Raw genomic sequence first — 27419 nt, forward strand, 5'->3', positions numbered from 1 at the left:
GTGCCAGTGATACCTTAGTACTACTCTGCCACTGACAGACAATATATTTGGGCCATTTTCTGTCTTACCACTAACATATATAAAAGACAGAATACTAGTACAAAGAAACATTGTTTGCATCATAAAGATCCAATGAATTTTTGCTAACAGAAATAAAACACTCTCCAAATAATTCTATTAGCTATTGCAGTCAATATGCATAATATATGTTATACCTTTATGTTTATGTTTATTAAGGGGTCTTTTTTCTAAGCTGCAATAAGCACCTTACTGTAGGGTAAAGGGCACTGCTAAAGGGTGTGCACAAATTAATCACAGTAGTTTTGGGTTCAGCACATGCTACCCATGAGCTAAAAATTGTTATTTTATAGCTCTGGAGACAGGAGTGGGGAAGAGAGTAGATGTACTCTGCATTAATCAGATGGTGCAGCTACATTGCCACCCACCAAGTGGTTAGCGTGGCACCTAAAAAATAGGTATCAGTAAGGGATCTGTACTGGGACCAGTGCTATTTAACTTTTTATAAATGATCTGGAAATTGGAACCACGAGTGAGGTGATTTCATTTGCAGATGACACTAAACTATTCAAAGTTGCTAAAACGCATGTGGACTGTGAAAAACTGCAGGGAGACCTTAGGAAATTGGAAGACTGGGCGTCCAAATGGCAGATGAAATTGAATGTGAACAAATGCAAAGCGATGCATATTGGGAAGACTAATCCAAATCATAATTACTAGATGCTGGGTTTTACTTGGGGGTCAGCGCTCAAGAAAAAGACCTGGGTGTCATTGTGGACACTGTACTGAAACCTCCCACCCAATGTGTGGCAGCGGCCAAGAAAGCAAGCAAGATGCTAGGAATTATTAGAAAAGGGATGGTAAATAAGACTAAGAATGTTATAATGCTTCTATCGCGCAATGGTGCGACCTCACCTTGAGTATTGCATTCAGTTCTGGTCTTGTTATCTCAAAAAAAAAAACCAGTGGCACTAAAAAAGAGCAACCAAGATGATAAAGAGGATGGAACTCCTCTTGTATGAGGAAAGACTAAAGAGATTAGGGCTCTTCAGCTTGAAAAAGAGACAGCTGAGGAGAGATATGATTGAAGTCTACAAAATCCTGAATGGTGTAGAACGGATACAAGTGGATCAATTTTTGACTGCATCAAGATTTACAAAGACTAGGGGACACTCCATGAAGTTACAGAGACTTTTAAAACCAATAGGAGGAAATATTTTTTACTCAGAGAAAAGTTAAGCTCTGGAATGTTTTACCAGAAAATGTGATAAGAGTGGTTAATGTAGCTGGTTTCTAAAAAAAGGTTTGGACAAGTTCCTGGAGGAAAAGTCCATAAACTGTTTGCCCTGGATCGGTGGCATAGAATGCCATTACTATTTGGGTTTTGTGCCAGGTACTTGTGACTTGGATTCCCTCCGTGAGGATGGGATACTGGGCTAGATGGACCATTGGTTGGACCCATTAAGCCTATTCTTATGTTCTTATGCATTGGTAACAGGGAATTAAAAGTCAAGATAAGAATTGTGGTAAACCAGAATTATATACTTTTTAAAATGTTATAAGACATTCTTGCAGAAATAGGTAATCAATGCTTCTGTCTTAATAACAGAATAAAATTATCACAACATTTGCAACATTTGGATCTTGGAATTTAACTGCAGTATGTTGAACAAGCTGCAGCCTTATTAAATCTATCAGATAGAGGTTTGAAAAGCGTTTATTGTTATAATCTAGTTGTCCTAACAGCAGAGCATGAAGAAGCTTCCTTAATGCCTTTTGCCTTTAGTTTGTGAGCCCACCGGGACAGACAGGGAAAAATGCTTGAGTACCTGAATAAATTAATGTAAACCGTTCTGAGCTCCCTTGGGAGAACGGTATAGAAAATTGAATGAATAAATGAATAAAAAAAATGAAAAGACTCAACTGAATTTGTTTTCATTTTGAAAAAGTATTATTGAATTATGGATAAAATAAATGTATGATTGAAAGTTCAACTGATTATCAGTGATAATTCTTAGAATCTTCATCAGTTCCTTGTGCAGATACACTGCATAAACTTAGCATGGGGAAGGTTTTTCTGATGTTACTATGGGTGATCATCTGGCATCCAGTGATCACTGCATAGTACGGTTTAATATTAAGACGGGTATAGAGAGGGCTCATTAAAAAACAAAGGTTCTAGACTTCAAAAAAACTAACTTTGTTTGGATGGGGGATTACATCAATGAATTGTCTGGATGGGAACATCTGGAAGGAGTAGAAATGCAGTGGGCAAAACTGAAAGGAGTTATTGTAAGGGCGACAAATCTTTTTGTGTAGGCAAGTAAGTAAAAGTAAGAGGAAAAGAAGGCTGCTTTGCTTCTCAAAAGTAGTAGCTGAGAAGGTAAGGAATAAGAAGTTAGCTTTCATAAACTGCGAAAGATCGTAGAAAGAGTAGCTAGGCAAAAATATCTGGAAAAGTGAAGAGAGGCTGATCGAGAAGTCAGGAAAGCATAGATACAAATGGAAGAAAAAATAGCTGACATGGTAAAACGGGGAGACAAAACATTTTTTAGATATGTCAGTGATAGGAAGAAGCATTGTGAGACTCAAAAGTGAAGGGGAGGAATATGTAGAAGCTGATAAAAAAAAGGCTGAATTGCTTAAATATTTCTGTTCTGTGTTCACGGCTGAAGATCCGGGAGCGGGACCGCAGATGATAAATGCGAATAAGGATGGTGGAGTGGTAGACCCCAATTGATTTTCAGAGGGTTGTGTTCGTGAGAAGCTAGCTAAATTAAAGGTAGACAAAGCGATGGGGTCGGATGGTGTACATAACATAACAACATATTTCTAGACCGCATAACAGTTAACAAAAGATTATGCTAGGGAAAATTATAAAGAATGGGATGAATACAAAGATATCTAATTAGTCAAAAATTTACAAAAGAGAAAGATTACATCTGAGGGTGCCGAAGGAACTTAGGGAAGTTCTGGTGGCTCCGCTGACTGACCTTTTAAATGCTTCTCTAGAGGCGGGAGTGGTACTGAAGGCCTGGAGAAGGGCGGATGTGGTCCCTCTCCACAAAAGTGGATGTAAGGAAGAAGTAGGGAATTACAGGTCAGTAAGTCTGACTTCTGTGGTAAACAAATTAATGGAAACACTTTTAAAAGAGAATGGTGAAGATTCTGGAATCTGGTGGATTACAGGACCAGAGGCAACATGGATTCACTAGAGATAGGTCTTGTCAGAAAAATCTAATCAATTTCTTTGAATGGGTGACCAGAAAATTGGATAGAGGATATGCGCTAGTCGTGGTGTATTTAGATTTTAGCAAAGCATTTGACAGTGCTCCACACAGACGTCTAATAAATAAACTGAGTGCCCCCGGGATGGGTCCCAAAGTGATGGGCTAGGTCAAGAACTGATTGAGTGGAAGGTGACAGAGGATAGTGATCAATGGAGATCATTCTGAGGAAAGGGATGTTACTAGTGGTGTGCCTCAAAGTTCTGTTCTTAGGCCAATTCTTTTTAACATTTTTATAAACGATATTGCTGAATGGCTGTTGGGTAAGATTTGCCTCTTTGTGGGTGATACCAAAATCTGCAATAGAGTAGACACCCCAGGTGGTGTGAATGACAAGAAGAAAGACCTAACAAAGCTTGAAGAATGATCTGAAATTTTGTAGCTAAAATTTTATATTAAGAAATGCAAGGTCATGCATTTGGGCTACAAAAATCCGAAGGAACGGTACAGTTTAGGGAGTGAAGAACTTTTATGCATGATAGAAGAGCAGGACTTGGGTGTGACTGTATGTGATAATCTTAAGGTGGCCAAACAGGTTGAAAAGGTGACGGCGAAAGATAGAAGGATGCCATGGTGCATAGGGAGAGGTATGGCCAGTAGGAAAAAGGAGGTATTGATGTCTCTGTAAAAGAGTCTGGTGAGACCTCATCTAGAAAATTGTGTACAATTCTGGAAGCAACACCTTCAAAACAATATAAAAAGGATGAGGTCAATCCAGATAAAGGCTACTAAAATGGCGTGTGGGCTTTGTCATAATGTGTATGGGGACAGACTTAAAGATCTCAATCTGTATACTTTGGAGGAAAGGCAGGAGAGGGGAGATATGATAGAGACGTTTAAATACCTACATAATATAAATGTGCATGAGTCAAGTCTCTTTCATTTGAAAAGAAACTCTGCAATGAGAGGGCATAGGATGAAGTTAGGAGCTGATAGGCTATGAAGTAATCTGAGGAAATACTTTTTTACGGAAAGGATGGTAGATGCGTGAAACAGTCTCTCGGAAGAGGTGGTGGAAACAGAGACTGTGTCTGAATTCAAGAGGGCCTGGGATAAGCACGTGGGATCTCTCAGAGAGAGAAAGAGATAATGGTTACTGCGGATGGGCAGACTAGATAGGCCATTTGACCTTTATCTGCTATTATGTTTCTATGAATACTATCAATGTCCACATCATTAATGGGTAAGGGTAAGAATAAAGTACAAATAAATGCTTTAATAAAAATTAGGCCTTTTGTTTTATCTGCATTCAGTTCATAGTGACTCAGATGGTTGAGGAGGCTAAAGTGGAGTTGGGTTAGGGTGGGAAAGGATAGAGTAAATTAAAATCCTTGGGATGAGGAAGCAACATTTTGTCGACAGTGATGGATTTTTTAAACTGTGCAAGGAAGGGTCTTCTTCCTCTCCCCCATATTTCCTGGTGGTAATATGCACACTGAATACATTTCAGGGAATTATATATATCTGTATATATAAAAAAATCAAAGCAATGCATCAACATAATAAATATATTTGTAATATTCTGGAAAGATATACAACAGATAAGCACTAAATTATTTTGTGTTTGTTTGCATTGCATGAAACCACCTCTGTGATTTGAGTGAAGGAGGTTTTTTTATTCCGCCAATTCAACTCCACAGGGAGGTGGTGAGGTTTTGAGAATCTTTGGTTTGTTATCTTTGAAATAATGATGGGCTGATACCCGCACTGTGTTTATAGTTGTGTTGGGTTTATTTATGAAAGCTAAAATATGACAGCAGTTATTTCATCATTACCTTAACTTGCTGTTTTAAAATGCAGCCCCATGAGCACTGAGAAGAGCAAACAGCATTCTATACACTTGAGTAAATACACACATCCAGATGGCAGATATCTGTTCATATTGCAAAAATAACCAAAATAGCTCCAGAGCTTAAGCATGAGGTCCACTTCCTTGCCATTACTTTGCTATCTTGGCAAAGACTTACCAGTTTTTCCTCAAAACCAAATAGTCCAACAGGGGAGTCATTGGATGGGATATTAATGATTACCACAGTTTCATCTCCAAGCCTGGCACCTCCAATCACTCTAATTAATGTGACATTGAATGTCTCTAAAAGCTCAACCTCATGGTCATCCACTATAATCAGGTCTATTGACGCCGTAGCCTGCAAATTATTAAGGAAAAGGAAATAGTTTCAGGAATAAATTTACTTTCTAGATACAATATACCAATATATACAGTGAACCAAATTACAATTAGTTGATTTGAATTAGATAGAAGTGCTTCTAAAATGGGGAACTCTCCTTGAAACAGCTCATAATGCAAAACACTGAATTCACGTCGGAGCCCCATCCAGTGTATCTACATAAGATAAGATAAGTTTTTCATTAACTCTAAATTATACATTTATTTAAATTATATCTAAAGGCTAAGAAAATTATTATAAAGGCCAATGAGGAGGCTGGCTACTGATAGGCTCGAGTGTCACATGAAATATGACGCCCAAGTACTGCCTCTGAGGCCACATGAAGTTTGCTGAAGAAAGTTATAATGATTTGCTATGAGACGAATAAATATTTATGAAACTCCTGTAACAGTGACATTGAAAATATTTAAATATAAATAGAGTGTGGCACTAGCTAAATTGATATATATTGAATATTGCCTTCACTCATAAAACTGAATATATTGAAGCCATTTATTTTGACAACCTCAAACTTAGGCACACTTTCAATTATGCCGCTCTAATTTTTCATGACCTTTAAGGGAATTTGCTAATGAAATTTTTAATAAGAGACAAAGTGGATTTAGAGTAGGATCAGGCAGAGTCTTCCCTAGCTGGAATTGTTGATACTGTGTATCATTTGATTTACTGGATCCAGAAATTTTTGGGTTCTTTTTACAAAGCAATGATAGCGTCTGCGGCAAATCATACCATACTATACAGTTTCTTATACCCTGCAAAATTTCAACAAAGATTCAATATGGTTTACAATAAGATTGCTGAACAATAAATATGAACATTGATTTTACAAGCCCATTACATCTTTATGGGGGCCACAGCAGCAGCCACTACCATGGCTTTGTAAGAGGGGATTAATTCTGCGCTGATCAAAACTTGTAATATCGACCAAATAATCATCAGAACATTATAGGCTAGCCAATATGAGAAAAAGAAAGAAATAGTTTACTGCTTTTTTACTTGGAGAAGGGAAGCATATTGCCAGACATTTAAAAAAAAATGTACAAAAAAGAAGAAAACAAAACAAGGAAGAAACAATAGAAAGTCAAATTTATCTTATATATCAGCTTTTCCTCATTGTCCCTCATGAACTTGCAGATACAGTTTTCCTATGTATTTGCTAAAAGCTGCAGTGATATTTTTGGATGCCTCAATGAGTCAGATAATACATCTCATACTACAATGTCCACAATAAAATACCTGTCCTTCAGCCAATGTAAGGTTCCCAAACGATGGAGTAAAGTCTTCCAGACTAGCAGTGGCAGGTGTGGCCTTCCAATATAGTGTGATCAATCCAAATCTGCCAGCTTTCCGGACAATTGGCAGCTGAAGAATATTCTGTGGTGGAGGTAACTCATAAGCAGAAACAGCCCCGTCTACCCCCTGAAAATGCAAAGGACAATCCGGAATGCAGAGTTTACATCTCCACCCACAATACACAGCATTAAGCATAACTTTATAAACACGTCCAGAGTGCAAAGAATTAGCAAAAATACTAATTAAGGCACAGGTATAGATACGTGGAGGGGCATAATCGAAAGGGATGTCTAAGTCCGTTTACGTCCATCTCGCAAGTCGTCCAAAGTAAAAAACAACTTAAGACACATTTTCGAAACATACGTCCAACTTTTTTTTCGTTTCGAAAATCATCTAATTATACGTCCTGCCGATCTGATCATCCAAGCCGCTAAATCGTCCATCTTTATACCACATTTCAGTCCAACTTTCTGTCCAAATCCAAAACGCCTAGAACAAGCCCTGTTGGACGTGGGAGGGGTCTGCAAAGTGATGGACTGCAAACCTAGACATGCCACCTAAATAGTGGGGTACCTTACAGGGCACTGCTGTGAACTTCACAAAAAGGGTACCATGTCTTCTCCTCCCTACAGCTCCCTTATAGATTATGGTGAGTCCCCCAAACCACTTCCAGAATCCCCTAGACCCACTTATCTACCACCCCAATAGCCCTTATGGCTGCAGAAGTCACTTATATGCCAGTAAAAAAGGGTTTTGGGGTGTATAGGGGAGTGCACATGTTTAAGTATCAATGAAGTGATTACAGGGATTTATGGGCATGGGGCATCCTCTCTATGGGTCTCTAACCCACCCCCAAGTCAACTTAAGCTGCCTCTGTGCTGGACAACTAGGCTTTCCTATGCCAGGCGGCCAGGTGATGATGGTCTGGAGGCTGAATTTTAAAGTTATAATTAAAATTTTTATGGGGGTGGGGGGGGGGTCGGTGATCACTGGGATAGTGTATGGGGGTCTGTTTTATGTGTTTGCAGTGCTTATCTGGTGACTTTAGGTGGGTTTTGGGGACTTAGTACATGTTTTACATGGTCTAAGTCACAATGTCCAAGTTCCGTCTAGGCTCTGTTGTAAAACTTTCGGTTATACATGCTGTACAACTAAGTCTAAGCCGGCCCACGTCCCGCCCAACTCCCGCCCTCGACACGCCTCCCGAAATGCCCCGTTTAGCTTTGGTCGTTCAGCGGCACTATAAAGGCCTAGGTCGTTTAGAAATAGGTCTAAAACCTGTTTTTATTATCGGCACTTGAACGTTTTTGAGAAAAGTTTGTCCAAGTGCCGACTTAGGTTGGTTTTTGGATGTTTTTCTCTTTTGATTATGAGCCCCTTAACCTCTATTGCCACCATTACCTGTATGTGTCAACTGGAGTGTATATTCTCAGCCCAAAAATTCAAGGGCATGCAAACTTTTGATCAGGGCATTCTTTGTGAGTTCAGTTGCCATTATGATAACTGAAGGACAAACAGAATTCTGTGGTGAAAGGTAGCTTCACCTGACCAATATTCTTAAATTAAAGAATGGTGTTTTTCAGGATCACTCATATTTTCCATATTTCTAAAATGGTATATATTTTACAAATTCTGCCAGGGGTATGTAAACTTATGGGCACAACTGAACATGTGCAGGTTCCACACCTACTGCTTACGCTTGCAAATATTATTATGTTCAAAGCCCCATCTATTTTTGACCATGTTATTGTTGTTTTGTAACATGTCTGTTCCCACCGAATGTTCAACCACATGCAAGTGTTTTATTTGTGTGGCCTAGAGCAGTGGTTCCCAACCCTGTCCTGGAGGACCACCAGCCAGTCGGGTTTTTGGGATACCTAATGAATATGCATGAGAGAGATTTGCATATAATGGAGGTGAAGGCATGCAAATCTGCTCTATGCATATTCATTAGGGCTATCCTGAAAACCTGACTGACTGGTGGTCCTCCAGGACAGGGTTGGGAACCACTGGCCTAGAGGTATTTTCCTATCTAGACAAGCTATGCAAAATTGGGCTTCAGTTTCGTTTGACCCTCTACTACTACTACCATTACTTATCACTTATATAGCATTGAAAGGCATATAGATCACTATACATTTTGACATCTATAGATGGTCCCTGCTCGGAAGAGCTTACAATCTAACTTGGATAGACAGACATGACATATAGTACTAGTTAGAATGGATATGGGCTATCTCTATAATCCCATTACACCTCAAGCATCCTGTTTTTGCCCTGGACATTTTCTAGTGTTCCATTATTGCAGAAAAAAAGTCCAAATCATAAGCCAACCCTATTTCCATCCAAAACTTGCCCCCTTAAGATTTAGACATATTGCAGATGAACACCATAGAAAACCTTGCTGTTATATTAGATGTGCCTTGTTTGCTAATAAAAATGATTTTCAAAAAAAGGAAAAGTAAACCATCTACGAAATGGGTTTTGAATATAGCAATTTGGATGTTTTGGCCCCAAAAAAGTACATCTGACATTTTATTGCCACTTTTGGATGGTTTTCTGTTTTTAAAAAATGAGCCCCATTGTGTTGGTTTTTCTGCCTAAAATGACAGAAAAAAAAATTCAGAGGTTTTTTTTGTGTGTGTCATAAATAGTGCTCATTCTTCTGACAGAGTGAACACCATTCATGAAGAATGTGTACAGTTTGGAAAGAGTGCATACTCTTTCAAAATAATGTGCCATCTTTTCCTACAGTTTACACTTTCCAAAAGAATACATGCTGTACTTCTAACAGTGTTGCTTCTGAAACAATTAAAAAAAAAATTAAATCCAAATAAAGTCTTAATTCCTGTAAATGACACAGAAAACTAAACATGCAAATTTAGAGGCTGCATGCACCTAGATGCAAAGTCCATGGGTACTTAAGTAATCTCAGTACTATCAGCCCTTGCATTCTCTAATGGAAATTCCAGGAGTTTCTCTTTGAATATATGCTCATATGCTCTGTAAGGCATTAAAATGACCTTCCTAGTGCTATTGCATTTGAATGTTTTTATTTCAATCTAACCTTGGTGATGTTAAATTCAATTACTCCTCTGGGTTCATCATTTTCCTCAATAGATATCTCCACAGTTTCCAGTCCAGGTCTCTTCATACTGGGCTGTCTGCCCAGGAAAGATGAATTTATTAATTCAGCTCTGGTCATATTTATGATAAAGCCCTCTATTAATTCTGGAACGTTGTCCTAAAAGAAAGAAACCATTTTTATTTTGGATAAAAATAATGTTACCACATGAATAAAGACATAATTCATTTTCCTGTAAAACTATCAGAAAATAATAAAAATGTATTGTGTAAGAATCAAAGAGTAAGAGCAAGCTATATACATTGTCCTATCAACAAAATCTCCCATTTTTGATTACTTACAGGCAGGATAGTGACATTGAACAAAATGCCAGTTTTGTTTTCTGCAATAATGACTATTTCATCCTTTGCTATGTAATCCTGATTCTCTGTGGCTTGATTGATAGGGGGCAGTGAAAAATTAGGTTTTGATATTACATGGACAGCGATGTCCCCAATGAATCCTTGTTCTCGAGTAATGAGCAAAGTAATGACAGTGGAATCCCCTGCAGAATGAAGTGGAATAAACAGTAATAGTATTGCATAATTTTTATAACATTAGAAAACAAAAGCTCAAGATGGATTACAAATTTTAAAAAGTACATTAAAAACAATAACCGAAAATCAACTGCATAATATCAACATGTATGTTTTTTCCTGTTTTGCTACTGGACACAATCCTTCTTTCCACTAGGACAGTAGGCTGAGAAACAGGATTTACCGTATATACTCAAATAAAAATCGGCCCAAAAATGGGGGTCCCAGTTTATATTCGAGCCAATACACTCCTTTCCAAAATTATTGTAGGCCACCGCCGCAAGGCTCTGCACCCTGCCGCCCTCCCTGTCCTAACCTCATACCTCTACCGCCGATCCCCAGTGGAGGTGCAGCAGGCAGGAGCGAACTTTCTAAGTTCCTGCCCCACTGTTAACAGGCTTCCGTGAGTGTCTTTGGCCGCTGAGAAGCACAAGCAGTCACGCGATTTGGCACTGCTGCTCAGTGCTGAGTGGCTTCCTTAATGGCTCCCGCAAATTCTCGTGAGAATTTGTGGGAGTCATTAAGGAAGCCGCTCAGCACTAAGCAGCAGCGCCAAATCGCACACCTGCTCGTGCTTCTCAGCGCAGTCAAAGACACTCACAGAAGCCTGTTAATAGCGGGGCAGGAACTTGGAAAGTTCGCTCCTGCCCGCTGTACCTCCACTGGGGATTGGCGGTAGAGTTATGATGCTAGGACAGGGAAAGGGGGGCAGGTTGCAGAGCCTGGGAGGGAAGGAGGAAGGGTGCAGAGTCTGACGGGGGACGGAGAGAAGGAAGGGTGATGGGTGCAGTCTGACAGGGGAAGTAGGGAAGGAAGAAGGCTGGGTGCAATGCCTGACAGGAAGGGTGCAATGGGTGCAATGCCTTACAGGATTGGAGGCCTGGGTGCATGCCTGGGTGTAACGCCTGAGAGGCCTGGGTGCAATGCCTGACAGGAAGGGAGCTGGGTGCAGTGACTGACAGGGGAAGGAGGGAGGGAAGGAAATGTGCTGGGTGCAATGCCTGACAGGGGAGGGATGGAAGGGTGCTGGGTGCAGTGCCTGGCAGAAAGGGAGCTGGGTGCAGAGCCTGACAGGGCAGGGTACTTGAATATTAAGCCGCCCGACTTATATTTGAGTCAATCATTTTTCCTCCTTTTTGGGGGGAGGAAAGGGGGGTCTCGACTTATAGTCGGATCAACTTATATTCAAGTATATACGGTATGTTCTTTATATTTTATGATTTTGTAAAGCGGTGTATAGAAGAGGGCCAAATCGCAAAACCTTGAAGACATATTTGTATAACAAATTTCTGGATGATAAATAATAGAGTTTAATAGAGAGATTCTGCTATCAAACTACTTATCCCAAATGTTTTTCTGAGTAAACTTTTGTTAACCGGTTCGAGTCCCTCTGGGGAATGGCCCGGTATACAAGACCAAAGATTAGATTAGATTAGATTAGATTATGTAGAAGAGAGAAAAAAAAAACCCGCCAAAGACCATCCAGAATGGTTCTTGGTGGGGGGGTTTCTCTTCTACATATGATTTTGTAAACCACTTTGGGCTAAGGATTTTCTTCAAAGAAATAAGCATCAAATTGACCCCCCCCCCCCCCCCAATTTTAAAAAAACTGCACAAGAGGTTTTTAGCGCTAGACGGCATGCTGAATGATTTGCGCTGCTCCAGTACTCATTGACCGTCGGAGCAGTACAGAGCAATAAGCGCACCAGCCTGCAGTAAAAACCTCTTCTGCAGTTTTATAAAAGGGGGGTAAATTAGAACTGTACCATTATTTTAACAGAGACCATCCATTATGTTATAGATTTAAATCTATATACCAATTATATTACAACTCAAAAGAACATAGGAGCATAAGAATAGCCTTACTGAATCAGACCAATGGTCCATCAAGCCCAGCAGCCCATCCTCATGGTGGCCAATCCAGGTCACTAGTACCTGGCCAAAACCCAAGGAGTAGCAATATTGCATGCTACCGATACAGGACAAGCAGTGGCTTCCCCCATGTCTTTCTCAATAACAGACTATGGACTTTTCCTCCAGGAACTTGTCCAAACCTTTCTTAAAACCAGCTATGCTAGCTGCTCTTACCACAACCTCTGGCAATGCATTCCAGAGCTTAACTATTCTCTGAGTGAAAAAATATTTCCTCTTATTGATTTTAAAAGTATTTCCCTCTAACTTCATCGAGTGTCCCCTAGTCTTTGCAATTTTTGACGGAGTGAAAAATTGATCCACTTGTACCCATTCTACTCATGTACTCCCATGTGCTACAGTGCGAAACCATCAATACAGATTATTTACATTGCACTCAAACTGATCCCAGTGTTTATAGTTAGTGAAGAGGAAAAAGGTCCTGCAGATGGCCAGACTTGAAGGGAACCTTAATATGAAGCCAGGGCTATAGTTAAAAGTCTCATCACAATAACTCAGAGACATTCTGAGGAATAGTGTAGGGACAGGTCAGCCAGGGCCATTTTGGACCTGGCACAACCCCAGGAGGAAAGAAAATCTGCTTATGGTAAGGGAAGGATTTGAGGGGTTGTGGGCGTGGTTTTTCTAAAGATCTCAATGATTCTTGGGGCGGGAAAGCACAAAAGGGATGGGGCTTGATATACTGCTTTTTCTGTGTGGTTATAATCAAAGTGATTTACATATTTTAGATAGGTATTCATTTTGTATCTGGGGCAACGAAGTGTTAGGGAATTTCCCAGAGTCACAAGAAGCCGCAGTGAAAATTTAACTCACAACCTCAGGGTGCTGAGGCCGTTACTCTAACTACAAGGCCACTCCTCCTTTCTAGTCAACTAGTGAGGTAACTAAGAGGTTGGAAAGGAGTACTTTCTGGCATCAACTTTATTGAGGGTTAGAATGAGATTGAATTTTGAGATTGGGTTTTGAATTGATTGCTTTGGGGTTAGAGGTAAGGAGCAGATAATGGCATGAGGTATTGACTGGGTTTCATAGCTTGGTAGGGATTTCATTTTGGCTCTGAGGTTTCAAAAGTTGAAAGCAGAGGATCATAGTAACATAGTAAATGACAGCAGATAACGACCTAAACAGTCCATCCAATCTGCCCAATAGTCACACTCATTACACAGAATATTCATGGTTAAATTGTTTTTTCTTTAACATTTCTGGGCAATAGACCATAGAAGTTCATCCGGTATTGTTTATTGATTCTCAATTGAAGGTCACTCTAGCCTATCCTAACCATCCTGTCACTTGAGCTTCTATCAATGCCTTCCCCAACTTATTCTAAACCAAATCACCATATATGGTACACAGACCATGCAGGATTGCCCAGTACCAGTCTTATTTTCTTTTATACCATTCATTTTCTAATTAGAGATCCTCTGTGTTCATCTCATGATTTGTTTGAATTCCATTACTGCTTTCATCTCTACCACCTCCTTCGGGAGGACATTCTAGACATCTACCACCCTCTCCATGAGAAACAATTTCTTAATATTACTCCTAAGTCTGCCACCCTGCAACCTCAATTCATGCCCTCTAGTTTTACCATCTTCCTTTCTCTGGAAAAGATTTGTTTCTATATTAATACCTTTCAAGTATTTAAACATCTGTATCATATCTCCCTTGTCCCTCCTTTCCTCTAGAGTATACATATTCAGGTCTTCCAATCTCTTCTTGTACTTCTTTTGGCCCAAGCCCCATACCATTTTTGTCATTTTTCTCTGGACAGCTTCAAGTCTTTTTATATCCTTAGCCAGATACAGCTTCTAAAACTGAATACAGTACTCCCAGTGGGGCCTCACCAATGACCTGTACAGGGGCATTAACACCTCCTTTCTTCTGCTGGTTATGCTCTTTCTATACAGCCCAGCATCCTACTGGCTACAGCCACCACCTTGTCACATTGTTTCATTGCCTTCAGATCCTCAGACACTATCACCCCAAGGTCCCTCTCCCCATCCATGCATATCAGTCTCTCACCTCTCAGTACATACAGTACAGTTCCCTCAGATTTCTTTTCCCCAAGTGTATCACTCTGCAGCTCTTAGCATTGAATTTTAGCTGCCAAACTTTAGACCACTTTTCTAACTTTTGCAGATCCTTTTTCATGTTTTCTGCTCCCTCTGGGATGTCCACTCTATTACAAATCTTGGTATCAACTGCAAAAAAGCAAACTTCACCTTCTAACCCTTCAGCAATGTTGAACAGACTTGACCCTAACACTGATCCTTGTGGCACTCCACTACTCACTTTTCCTTTCTCCAAGCGAATTTCATTAACCACCATCCTCTGGTGTCTGTTCATCAACCAGTTTCTAATCCAGTTCACTATTTTGGCTACTAACTTCAGCTGATCAAGTTTGTTCAGGAGCCTCCTATGATGAATTGTGCCAAAGGCTTTGCTGAAATCTAACTAAACTATATCTTAGATGAACTTGGGAAGTAGAAATTGATTATTATTTACACAAATATCACCCCTTCTCTACAAAGCTCATTGGCATAGAATCAATTATAAAATTATTTTACTGACATTTAAAACACGTTCAAGTAACCAACCTGAATTTATTAATAATCTAATCATACCTTACTGCCCCTCTAAAGCTCTTCGCTCTACATCTCAAAATTTCCTAACAATTCCTTCCCTAAAACATATCAATACCATTTGATCTAATAATTTTGAGGTAACTGCCCCTTCTCTTTGGAATTCTACCCCTAACCATCTTCGTACAGAAGTTTCTCTTCCTCATTTTAAAAATAACCTAAAAACCTTTCTATTGCAAGATGCTTTTCACACCTAACTGCCCTTATTAGGGCTAAAACTTTTAAATTTTTAATTATCATTATTTTTTTTTTAAATTTTCCTTCCTATCATATACCTTACTTTTACATTAACTTTACTTGATTATTGTATTTCCTCCCTCTTTCCTCTTGTGCCCGTTCGTTTATATGTTATGTGATATTTGCTTGTAACTTATCTCAAGTTCTACCTATGTAAGCCTGTGTCTTTGGTTCCCCATTAGCACTTATTTGTACACCGCTTAGAAGTTTGATTGAGCGGTATAAAAAAATTTTTTTTAATAATCTTGTAAACAAATGACTTACCCCAATAGCCTAAGTAGTTTTATATAGGTGGATCCTCTCTAACTGCATATATGTTGAATTTTAGTCAAAAGCTATGCATGAACCCCACATTTTAAGACAGAGTGAGGACAGTTCAAATGCAGGTAGAGTTTACCATTTTCAAGATAATTTAGTGTATCTGCTCTGTTTTTCATGAAGTACTGAACCCGCTGTCTACATAATAAAGAGAATCCAAGTATGAATACAATATACCATATTTTAAATACATCAAGAAGATTTCCAAATAGTAGGGAAGTGTTAATATAATTCAATAGCTACCCCAATGATATTCTAACCACACTACAGCAAAATAGGTAGTGTCCATTTCTATAATTCTTCAGCAGAAAACTTCTGCCCACTTCAAATACACCATCATTAATAAACACATGTTCAAACACAATATATATTAAAGAATCTCTTATAAAGCTTTTCCATTTTTTGGTAATCCTGTTTAAAAACTTCTCTTGTGAATCAGCGCAATACATGCAAAGAAAAGAGAAACATCAGACTTGTAATTGGAAAAGAGGATCATGGGGCCTCTTATACAGCCACTGGCCCATAGAGAGGAGAGTGTGGTGCAGTGGTTAGAGCTACAGTCTCAGCACCCTGAGGTTGTGGGGTTCAAATCCCACACTGTTCCTTGTGACTCTGGGCAAGCCACCTACTCTCCCCATTGCCCCAGGTACATTAGATAAAGTGTAAGTCCACCAAGACAGAAAGGAAAAAATGCTTGAGTACCTGAATGTAAACCACTTAGGCTATAAGTGGTATATAAATGCATAAATAAATTTGATTCTTAAGATAGCAACAAAAGAACTTACCTTCAGGTTCTGTTACTTTAACAAAAAAATAATCTGGATGCCAGCCAACTACACCATAAGGGGAGTCATTGGGTAAAATGGTGAGCAGAGCCTTTGCCCTTTTGCGATCTATGATAGCTCCTCTCCTGGGATCCACCACACCATCAGTACTGACACTGGAAAGTGTGAGCGTGACAGTTTCTGTAAGTTCTGCAATGCTGTCTGCAAGGACTGTAAGGGTGATTGTGGCAAGAGCCTGACCTTCTGAAAATGTAACCTATGCATTTAAAATGAACAATGCAGTTATTTCATTTCCTTAAACCTTGTGCATCATTACTATTCTACAATATCAGCTAAATGAATAAACAAACATGGCAACGATTCCCTGATGAAAAACAATGATGTAAATAAAGGTGAGTGGTCAATACTGTGTATCTGGAGCTTCAGAAGGCATTTGACAAAGTACATCATGAAAGACTTCTGCAGAAATTAGAAAGTCATGGGATAGGAGTTAATGTCTTATTATGGATTAAGAATTAGTTACCATATATAGTATACTCAAATATAAACCCAAAAGGGGGGGGAGGGGAATGGTTGATTTGACTATAAACCGAGATTAGAAATTTGGGTGATCATGATGTTGCCTCAACGCCCTGCCAACTGAAGAAAACCTTGCCCTGCTTTTGGCTCCTGCATAGCATGAGCAGTCTCTGATACTGGGCTGCTTTTGGGGTTGTGAGGAAGAAGAGTACTGGTATGGAAAGGAAAAGGGCGAATATAGGAGACCAAGGGTTTGGGGAAGATATAAAAGGTGGAGAGGGAACAACAGTGATTGAGTACCTGTTCATGTGATCTCATATCCAAATCATATAATTACACACCTTGAAAATTTCTCTGATCACCAAAAGCATCGTGAGAAAAAGGATTGCACCAAAATATTGTGTTCCTCAGCCCAAATACCATTCATAAATCATGAATCATGTACAAACAGCTCTCTTCCAAAAACAAACATACACACAAATAGGACAATTAAACTCCATCTCAGAATCAGAAGTTTAAAAATAAACCCACAACAACCTGCCTGGAAAAAATAAATAAGAGGAAATTTGGTAGTGTTTCCAGTAATCTCTTACTATTAAAAAAAGGCTACGATTATTTATTTTTAAGCAAAACATTAAAAAATTAATTTTATAAATATGTGTTTATGCAGATAGTATGTGTATACTATTCCCTGTCCTAGTACCAACACATCTTTTAAAGTGTGGCTGTACTTTAACTTTGAACATTACTCCTGCAAATTTATGCAAGCTGCTATTTTCCTCCACAAACACCCCTCCCCCAATGGCCAGCACTATCATCTTTCACAAACCCAACCCTCTCTCGATGAAAGGTGCTACTTTCCTCCATAAACCCCTCTTCCTCGATGATCGGTGATACTGTTTTTGCCCCACCCAATTGGCATTAGGCTTTTATCCTTCCCAGCTGATCAGCGGTGGTGCTGCTGTCCCGCCCACCTGATGCCCAGGCACAGAAGCTCAAGGCTCTGCTTTGGCGCAGTATGGAACATTAATGGCAGCTTCTTTGATCACAGGAACAGCTGGGCGGGGGGGAGGGGAGAGGATGGTAGCGGCGGTCATCAGGGAAGAGGGGTTTGTGGATGAAAGTAGCTGTTTTCATCGAGGGAGGGTTGGGATTGTGGAAAAGGCAGTGTTAATCATCTGGGAGGGGGGTTGTAGAGAACAGAAACTCTGGGCATCGTGCGGGCCAGACAGCAACGCCACCGATGATCAGATCAGGGTGGAAGGACAAAAGTGACAATCATTGGTTGGGGACTCAAATATAAACCGAGACCCCCATTTTGGGACCATTTTTAGGAAGGTTAACTGATTTGCCCAGTGTCACAAGGAGCTTCAGTGGAAATTGAACCCAGTTCCCCATTACACGGCTTTGCTAACTGCAGCCCTTAACTCCCAAAGTCTATAAAAAACACTAAAAATTATGTGAGCCTAATTTGCACATTCAATTTAATTGAATGTTAATTAGTGCCAACAACTGGGATTTTTTTATATGTAGGACCAAGAAGCAAGCACGGAAATGGAAGGGTCATTGGTGGATCGGGAGTGTTCCTTGAATTTACACATAAAAAAAAGGGGCTCTACACCTAATTTAGGCATGAGGATTTATGCCAATTGATGTAAATGGTTGTGTCTAAAGTTAAGACATGAATCCAGGTGCTAAGTTCTAGTCTATAAATGGTACCTGATTTTAAGTTGCAGGACACCCAAATATATATTCAGGAATAATTAATTGCCCAAAGTGCACTAAACTGCAAACAGATATAAACTAATGTGCACACAGGTGATTATAACATACACTTTCTAACACTTCTCAGTGCTCAGAGACCTGTTTTTAGCTTATGAGACCACTGGGTAAGCAAAATTTTTTTTAGCCCATTACTGATACGGCTCAATTCTAAGTCATTGCACTGGTCCCTGTAGTATCTATAAGTATAATACTCTCACACTTTTTTGATTTTTTTAAATTACTTTTTGTCTTTTTAAATGCTCAATTTCAAAACAGACGTGCAGGGGAGTTCGGGGGTGCCGCGCGGCAAGAGTGCTTGGGCTCCCTCTTGCCCCGATCTTCATTCGGGGTTGGGCGCCCTCCTGCCCTGATCGTTGTGGGGGTGGGGGAAGGGTGGATCACGGCAGGGGAGATGAGCCATCTCTCCTGCCGCAATCATTGCTATAGGGGGTAGGCAGGTTGCTGGGGCTGCTGAGCTGATCGCTGCAGCCACGATCAGCTCAGTGGCCCCTTTTCGGCACTTAGACCTGTTTTGACTTTGTCTAAGTCAAAACGTATAAGTGCCGACTAGGTAACCTGCCTAAAGTTTTGGCTATACCTACTGCACGCCTAGGTCTAGGTCGGCCCACCTCCCGCCCTTTCCCCTCCTCTAAATACGCCTCTTTTCTCTCTGTGCGTTTAGAGGCAGGGGAAAGGCCTAAGCTGGTTTTAGATACGTCTAAAATCAGCTTTGATTATGGGTACTTGGACGATCAGGCTTTTTGATCATCCAAGTACCCATTTAGGCCACTTTTTTAGACGTGTTTTTTTTTATTATGAGCCCCATAGCTTTTAATGTAGGGGTTCAACACGTTCTGACGTGTTTCGCTGTGCTGCTTCAGAGAACCTGCATCAACACGAACTTAATTTTGCCCCCACCATGTCTGTTTTTACTTCAACCGCTCTTGCTAAAACCAGTGCAATGATTGAGAATTGAGCCGTATCAATAGTGGGCTAAAAAAAATTTTGCTTACCCAGCGATCTCATAAGCTAAAAATGGTTCTCTGAGCACTGAGAAGTGTTAGAACGTATATGTTATAATCACTTGTGTGCACATTAGTTCATACCTGATTTTAAGTGCCATTTATAGAACAGTGCTGAGTGCTATTGTTTTTGGTACTGATTTTTTAGGTGCTGTTTATAGAATTCAGAGCTTTGTACATTCACATTAAGGTGAGTTAACCAGTTAGCACAGGAATATGGCATGAGTCCTTAAACTTGTAAAATAAGTAGCAGTAAGTGCTCACAGCAACTTTTTTTGAATGGCATCATTAGTGTATAGCTGTTAATTTAAAAAAAACAAAAACAAAAAACCTATGAAACCTTAAAAGCAAGCGTTCATACATCAGCAAATATTTCATGAATGTATGTTTCTCCAATCTCTATTTTCTTTTCTTTCATAAGCAATCTAATAACTGAAAAATACACAGACAACTATATTTACTGGGGGCCAAGGATGCCTTAACCATTAGGGATATTAGGTTACTAACTAAGGTTACAGCTTTTTTTTTTTTTTTTTGAAGGGGGAAGGAAGGCAGGAAAGATCAGCTGAACCTAAAGCAGATAAAAGGGTCCTGGCAATAACACAATCTCAAAGATTTAACACATAGGGCTCCTTTTACGAAGCCGCGTTAGCAGTTCAACGCGTGTAATAGCGTGTATTACTGCTTTTGTCACTTCCTGCCAGGACATGTGAGCTAAGCATTGTGGGCAACGTTGTCTTAGAGATTTTACAGCTATATCTGCTTACCTGTATATACTGTATTTCTATTGGTCTTTGTTCTGCAAAACCTCTCCTTTCTTTCTCAGCTAAACTTGAATCCTTTGTCTCATTGCTGTGCTTCCTGGTCATTTCCTTATCTCTGCCTGATAAGGTCAGCAAGGTGCAACCTTTCCTTGGCCATCTGGTGCTAAACTCAGCTCTGATGACGCCTCTCTTGCACCCCCTCCCTTTGCCTTGGGCATTCCCTTTAGACCCTTTGTTCTGAGTCAATCATTCTTTAGCTCTGCTGAAAGACACTCTTGGCTGCATGGTCTGGTTGCATGGTCTCTCGCCGCATGGCTGCTCAAACTACACGGCTGTCCCTTCTTCATTAGAGGATCATTGTTTTCACCCTTCTCCATCTAATCTCATGCAAGAATCATCCCAAGTATCTCCGTTTGGACTTCTTTTGCTGTATTCAATTATTTAAAGTATTATTTTGTAATATAGTTTTTGGGGTGTTTTTATATCTCACACCATTTACATTTTTTAATATATTGTGGTGGGCATTTTTAAATTGTCTATCGGCTGTGTTGTTTTCTACTGCACATTACAGATATCACTTGATATGTACTGTTGGTTTTAAAATTATTGTTGTTGTTTTTTTAAAAAATGGTTAAAAAAATTTTTTTATTCATGACTTTTTAATCTATATGAATATTCACGATGTTTGTTTGCTTATCACCAATTTATATATTATATTTTGCTTACTTTCATTTATTTACTTTCTTGGTTATGATATATGTTCAAGATTATTTCATGTTTATATGCCTTTTCTTTATGTCCCTTGATAGCTATTTTTCCAGGCTTCTTTTGTGATATCTTTCTTTTTTTCCTTTATCACCATGGTATGTATTATTAATTATTTATTTATAAAAAAAAAAATTTCTTACTTCCTTTTTTTCCCATTCCCTATTCTTTGTCTTTATCATATTTTATGGATATTCATAAGAACATAAGAAATGCCTCCGCTGGGTCAGACCCGAGGTCCATCGCGCCCAGCAGTCCGCTCACGCAGCGGCCCAACAGGTTCAGGACCTGTGCAGTAAATTTCTATCTATACCCCTCTATCCCCTTTTCCAGCAGGAATTTGTCCAAACCTTTCTTAAACCCCAGTACTGTACTCTGCCCTATAACTTCCTCTGGAATTGTATTCCAGGTGTCCACCACCCGTTGTGTAAAGAAGAATTTCCTAGCATTAGTTTTGAATTTGCCTCCTTTCAACTTTTCCGAATGCCCTCTTGTTTTTTTATTCTCTGAAAGTTTGAAGAATCTGTCCCTCTCTACTCTCTCTATGCCCTTCATGATCTTGTAAGTCTCTATCATATCCCCTCTTAATCGTCTCTTTTCTAGGGAAAACAGTCCCAGTTTTTCCAATCTCTCAGCATATGAAAGGCTTTCCATCCCCTTAATCAGTCGTGTTGCTCTCCTCTGAACTCTCTCGAGCAATGCCATATCCTTCTTAAGGTACGGTGACCAATACTGGACGCAGTACTCAAGATGTGGGCGCACTATTGCCCGATACAGCGGCAGGATAACTTCTTTCGTTCTGGTTGTAATACCTTTCTTGATTATACCTAGCATTCTATTCGCTCTCTTAGCGGCAGCTGCGCACTGTGCTGTCGGCTTCATTGTCATGTCTACCATCACCCCCAAATCCCTTTCTTGGGCACTCTCATTCAAAAACTTTCCTCCCATCGCATAATTATACCTCGAGTTTTTGCTTCCCACATGCAATACTTTACACTTCCCAACATTGAATTTCATCTGCCATCTCTCTGCCCATTCCCCTAGTTTGTCCAAGTCTCTTTGCAATTCTTCGCAGTCCTCCTTTGTCCGAGCTCTACTAAATAGTTTGGTGTCGTCCGCAAATTTTATTATCTCACACTTCGTCCCTGTTTCTAGATCATTTATGAATATGTTAAAAAGCAGTGGCCCGAGCACCGAGCCCTGCGGAACACCACTCGTGACCTTTCTCCAGTCTGAGTAGTGGCCCTTCCCCCCTACCCTCTGTTTCCTACCTTCTAACCAGTTTCTGATCCATCTATGCACGTCTCCGTCCACCCCATGGTTCTTCAGTTTCCGGAGTAGACGTTCATGAGGCACCTTGTCAAAGGCTTTCTGGAAATCTAGGTATATGATGTCTATGGGGTCTCCTCTGTCCATTTGTTTGTTAATTCCTTCGAAGAAGTGCAGTAAGTTAGTCAGACACGAACTTCCCCTGCAGAAACCATGTTGGCTGGTTTTCAGAAGTTCGTTTCTTTCAAAATGTTCATCGATGTTATCTTTTATCAGTGCTTCCGCCATTTTCCCCGGAACCGAGGTCAGACTCACCGGTCTGTAGTTTCCCGGGTCCCCTCTTGATCCCTTTTTAAAGATGGGCGTTACGTTGGCTATCTTCCAATCCTCCGGAATCACACCTGTTTTCAGAGATAGGTTGCAAATTTGCTGCAGTAGTTCTGCTATTTCCTCCTTTAGTTCCTTCAGAACCCTTGGATGGATTCCATCCGGACCCGGCGATTTGTCAGTTTTTAGTTTTTCTATCTGCCTGCGCACCTCATCAAGGCTCACTTCCATGGATGTTAACTTTTGTGCTTGATTTCCCTTGAAGATTTGTTCAGGTTCCAGTATGTTGGTTGTGTCTTCGCTTGTAAATACCGATGAAAAGAACATGTTAAGTCTTTCTGCGACCTCTTTCTCTTCCTTCACCGCTCCCTTCCGGTCTCCGTCGTCCAGTGGTCCCACCTCTTCCCTAGCCGGCTGTTTCCCTTTAATATATCTAAAGAACGGCTTGAAATTTCGTGCTTCCCTGGCTAGCCTCTCTTCATACTCTTTTTTGGCTTTTCGAACCACACGATGACATTCCTTTTGATACTTTCTGTGTTCTTTCCAGTTTCCCTCAGATTTGTCCTTCTTCCATTTTCTGAATGAGTTTTTCTTATTGCCTATCGCTTCCTTCACTATTTTAGTTATCCACGCCGGGTCTTTTGTTCGACTCTTGTTGCACCCTTTTCTGAATTTGGGGATATACAGATTTTGCGCCTCGCTCACTGTATTCTTGAAAAAGGACCAGGCATGTTCTACCGTATGCCATTTTTTGGAAGTGTTCCTAAGTTTCTTCTTTACCATTCTTCTCATTGCTTCGTAGTTTCCCTTCTTGAAGTTAAAAGTTGTCGCTATGGTTCTCTTTCCTTTCAGTATTCCTATTTCCACCTTGAACTTGATCATATTATGATCGCTGTTTCCCAACGGTCCCACTACTTCCACTTCCTTTGCAGGTCCCCTTAGCCCATTTAGGATTAGATCCAGAGTGGCATTTCCTCTCGTCGGTTCTCTAACAAGCTGCTCCATGAAGCAATCTTGTACAGCCTCCAGAAAGTCTGCCTCCCTGGCGCATCTTGAGCTTCCAAGACTCCAGTCTATCCCAGGGTAGTTGAAGTCTCCCATAATAACTGTGTTACTGCTTTTGCATTCTCGCTTCATCTCGGCTTCCATTTCTTCATCGATTTCTCCGGTTTGCCCGGGTGGACGATAGTATAGACCTATCTTTATTTCAGGCCCTTTCCTTCCTGGTATTTTAACCCATAGCGATTCTAGCTTGTTGGCCGTCTCTGCTATGTCCATTCTTGTCGATTGTATGTTTTCTTTTATGTATAGTGCTATTCCTCCGCCTTTCTGTCCTAATCTGTCTCGGTGATAGAGTTTGTACCCCGGCAGTGCTGTATCCCATCTGCTTTCCTCATTCCACCATGTTTCAGAGATTCCAATGATGTCTATGTTCTCTGCAATAGCCATGGCTTCTAATTCTCCCATTTTCTTTCTTAGGCTCCTTGCATTAGTATATATGCAATTTAGCTCCTGGAATTTTGTTGCCTTCATTTCCTTTCCCTGTGTTTTGGTCATTAGATTCTTCTCTTTGGTTGTGATCTTTCTAATCTCCTCTCCTTTGTTTGTCGACTCCTGTAATTTGTCCCTTGTCTCATCCCAGCCTTTTATCTCCTTAGTATCTTCACAAGATACCTTTTTCCGAATCATCGACGCTTGGTCGACTGTCGGTTTTCCCCTTCTTGTTAGTTTAAAGCCTTTTCTTATATTGTTTCACATTTCCCCCTTTCTCTCATATTTGGTTAACTTAGGTCTCACTTATATTCATTTGTTCTTCATTTAGATTCAGTATGTTTATGCATATTAAATTCAATAATTTTTATATTTATATACATTTTTACTATGCATGAATTTTCTCTTTTTCCTACTCATTTTTTCTTTCCACATACCTATTTTTTCTTTCCACACATCTACATTTCTTCTTTCTACACACCTATTCTAAGCACAAGTAGGATCATCATAACACACAATATTCATATATAGTACTTCTATTATTTTAATTTTTATATGGTTGTTTTAATATTGTATTTGTACCTATTAGGAGGTTGTCCGAAACACGGACCGTGTTGGGTCCCCTATCTGGTAAAAGGTTTTTAGTTAAGATTTATTTGTCAAAATTAAATTAAATTTGCCTGCACCGTGTACAAGTCTGCAGTTTTGGTTTGCTTGCTTTGGTCTGTTTTTTCACTGCAGACGAAGTTGGACTTCTGGTTTTTCCTTTTTTTGTCTTCTTGCATAACCAAATCCCAGATGTTAGGTTACACTTATCAGAAGTTTAACCCCCCAACATGCTAACACACATGCAGAGAATCCTTATAACTTCTGAATTATGCTTTATTGAGTAAACATAATATAAGTACTCACAGTAGAAGAATTTCTCAGAAGTCAGTCCCCTCTGGGCACAGCTTCTTTGTTCTAGTATAATGCAGAGGTAGTGAAGTTTGGAGGGAGAGAGAGAGGGGCAGGGCACAGAAGAATCCAGATGCCAGGGAGGATAGTGGGATGATTCTTGCATGAGGTTAGATGGAGAAGGGTGAAAACAATGATCCTCTAATGAAGAAGGGACAGCCGTGTAGTTTGAGCAGCCATGCGGCGAGAGACCATGCAACCAGACCATGCAGCCAAGAGTGTCTTTTAGCAGAGCTAAAGAATGATTGACTCAGAACAAAGGGTCTAAAGGGAATGCCCAAGGCAAAGGGAGGGGGTGCAAGAGAGGCGTCATCAGAGCTGAGTTTAGCACCAGATGGCCAAGGAAAGGTTGCACCTTGCTGACCTTATCAGGCAGAGATAAGGAAATGACCAGGAAGCACAGCAATGAGACAAAGGATTCAAGTTTAGCTGAGAAAGAAAGGAGAGGTTTTGCAGAACAAAGACCAATAGAAATACAGTATATACAGGTAAGTAGGTATAGCTGTAAAATCTCTAAGACAACATTGCCCACAATGCTTAGCTCACATGTCCTGGCAGGAAGTGACAAAAGCAGTAATATTCTAAGACAATACTGAATTACATAAGGCAAAGCTCAAGAAGCATAACAGAATGAGGCCCAAAATCTGTATATCCCCAGATTCAGAAAGGGGTGCAAAAATAGTCAAACAAAAGACCCGGTGTGGATAACTAAAATAGTGAAGGAAGCGATAGGCAATAAGAAAAATTCATTCAGGAAATGGAAAAAGGACAAAACTGAGGGGAACTGGAAAGAGCACAGGAAGTATCAAAAAGAATGTCACAGTGTGGTTCTAAAAGCCAAAAGAGAGTATGAAGAGAGGCTAGCCTGGGAAGCACAAAATTTCAAACCGTTCTTTAGATATGTTAAAGGGAAGCAGCCAGCTAAGGAGGAGGTGGGACCGCTGGACAATGGAGACAGCGCTGGACAATGGAGACAGGAAAGGAGTGGTGAAGGAGGAGAAAGAAGTCGCGGAAAGACTTAACATGTTTTTGTCTGTATTTACAAACGAAGACACAACCAACATGCCGGAACCTGAACAATTCTTCAATGGAAATCAAGCAGAAAAATTAACATCCATGGAAGTGAGCCTTGAAGATGTGCGCAGGCAGATAGAAAAACTAAATACTGACAAATCCCCAGGTCCGGACGGAATCAATCCAAGGGTTCTGAAGGAATTAAAGGAGGAGATAGCGGAACTACTGCAGCAAATTTGCAATCTATCCCTGAAAACAAGAATGATCCCGGAAGATTGGAAGATAGCCAACGTTACGCCCATCTTTAAAAAGGGATCAAGAGGTAACCCAGGAACCTACAGACCGGTGAGTCTGACCTCGGTTCCGGGGAAAATGGCGGAAGCACTGATAAAAGAAAATATCGATGAACATTTTGAAAGAAACGAACTTCTGATAACCAGCCAACATGGTTTCTGCAAGGGGAGATCGTGCCTAACTAACTTATTACACTTCTTCGAAGGAATTAACAAACGGATAGACAAAGGAGACCCCATAGACATCATATATCTAGATTTCCAAAAAGCCTTTGACAAGGTGCCCCATGAACATCTACTCCGGAAACTGAAGAACCATGGGATGGAAGGAGACGTACATAGATGGATCAGAAACTGGTTGGCGGGTAGGAAACAGAGGGTAGGAGTGAAGGGCCACTACTTGGACTGGAGGAGGGTCACGAGTGGTGTTCCGTAGGGCTCGGTGCTTGGGCCACTGCTATTTAATATATTCATAAATGATCTAGAAACAGGGATGGTGTGAGATAATAAAATTTGCGGAGGACACCAAACTATTTAGTGGAGCTTGGACTAAAGAGGACTGCGAAGAATTGCAAAGGGACTTGAACAAACTAGGGGAATGGGCAACGAGATGGCAGATGTTCAACGTTGAGAAATGTAAAGTATTGCATGTGGAAAACAGAAATCCGAGGTACAACTATACGATGGGAGGGATATTGTTGAATGAGAGTACCCAAGAAAGGGACTTGGGGGTAATGGTGGACATGACAATGAAGCCGACGGCACAGTGCGCAGCGGCCGCTAAGAGAGCGAATAGAATGCTAGGTATAATCAAGAAGGGTATTACAACCAGAACGAAAGAAGTTATCCTGCTGTTGTATCGGGCGATGGTGC

The 27419-nt window shown here is 40.3% G+C and overlaps 1 protein-coding gene across 1 annotated transcript in view; it reads right to left on the reverse strand.

Annotated features, from left to right (window-relative positions):
- The window catches only part of ADGRV1 (adhesion G protein-coupled receptor V1), a 786618-nt gene that overhangs the window by 460023 nt on the left and 299176 nt on the right, over positions 1–27419 (reverse strand). The window contains exons 54-58 of the mRNA XM_033919809.1: positions 16362–16617; positions 10214–10416; positions 9855–10031; positions 6731–6913; positions 5273–5452 (exon numbers count right to left, since the gene is read on the reverse strand). Coding sequence (XP_033775700.1) covers positions 5273–5452; positions 6731–6913; positions 9855–10031; positions 10214–10416; positions 16362–16617 — 999 coding nt within the window. The remainder of the gene's footprint in view (positions 1–5272; positions 5453–6730; positions 6914–9854; positions 10032–10213; positions 10417–16361; positions 16618–27419) is intronic.

The sequence above is a fragment of the Geotrypetes seraphini genome, chromosome 1 (genome assembly GCF_902459505.1).
Source record: "Geotrypetes seraphini chromosome 1, aGeoSer1.1, whole genome shotgun sequence".
Classification (NCBI taxonomy): domain Eukaryota; kingdom Metazoa; phylum Chordata; class Amphibia; order Gymnophiona; family Dermophiidae; genus Geotrypetes; species Geotrypetes seraphini.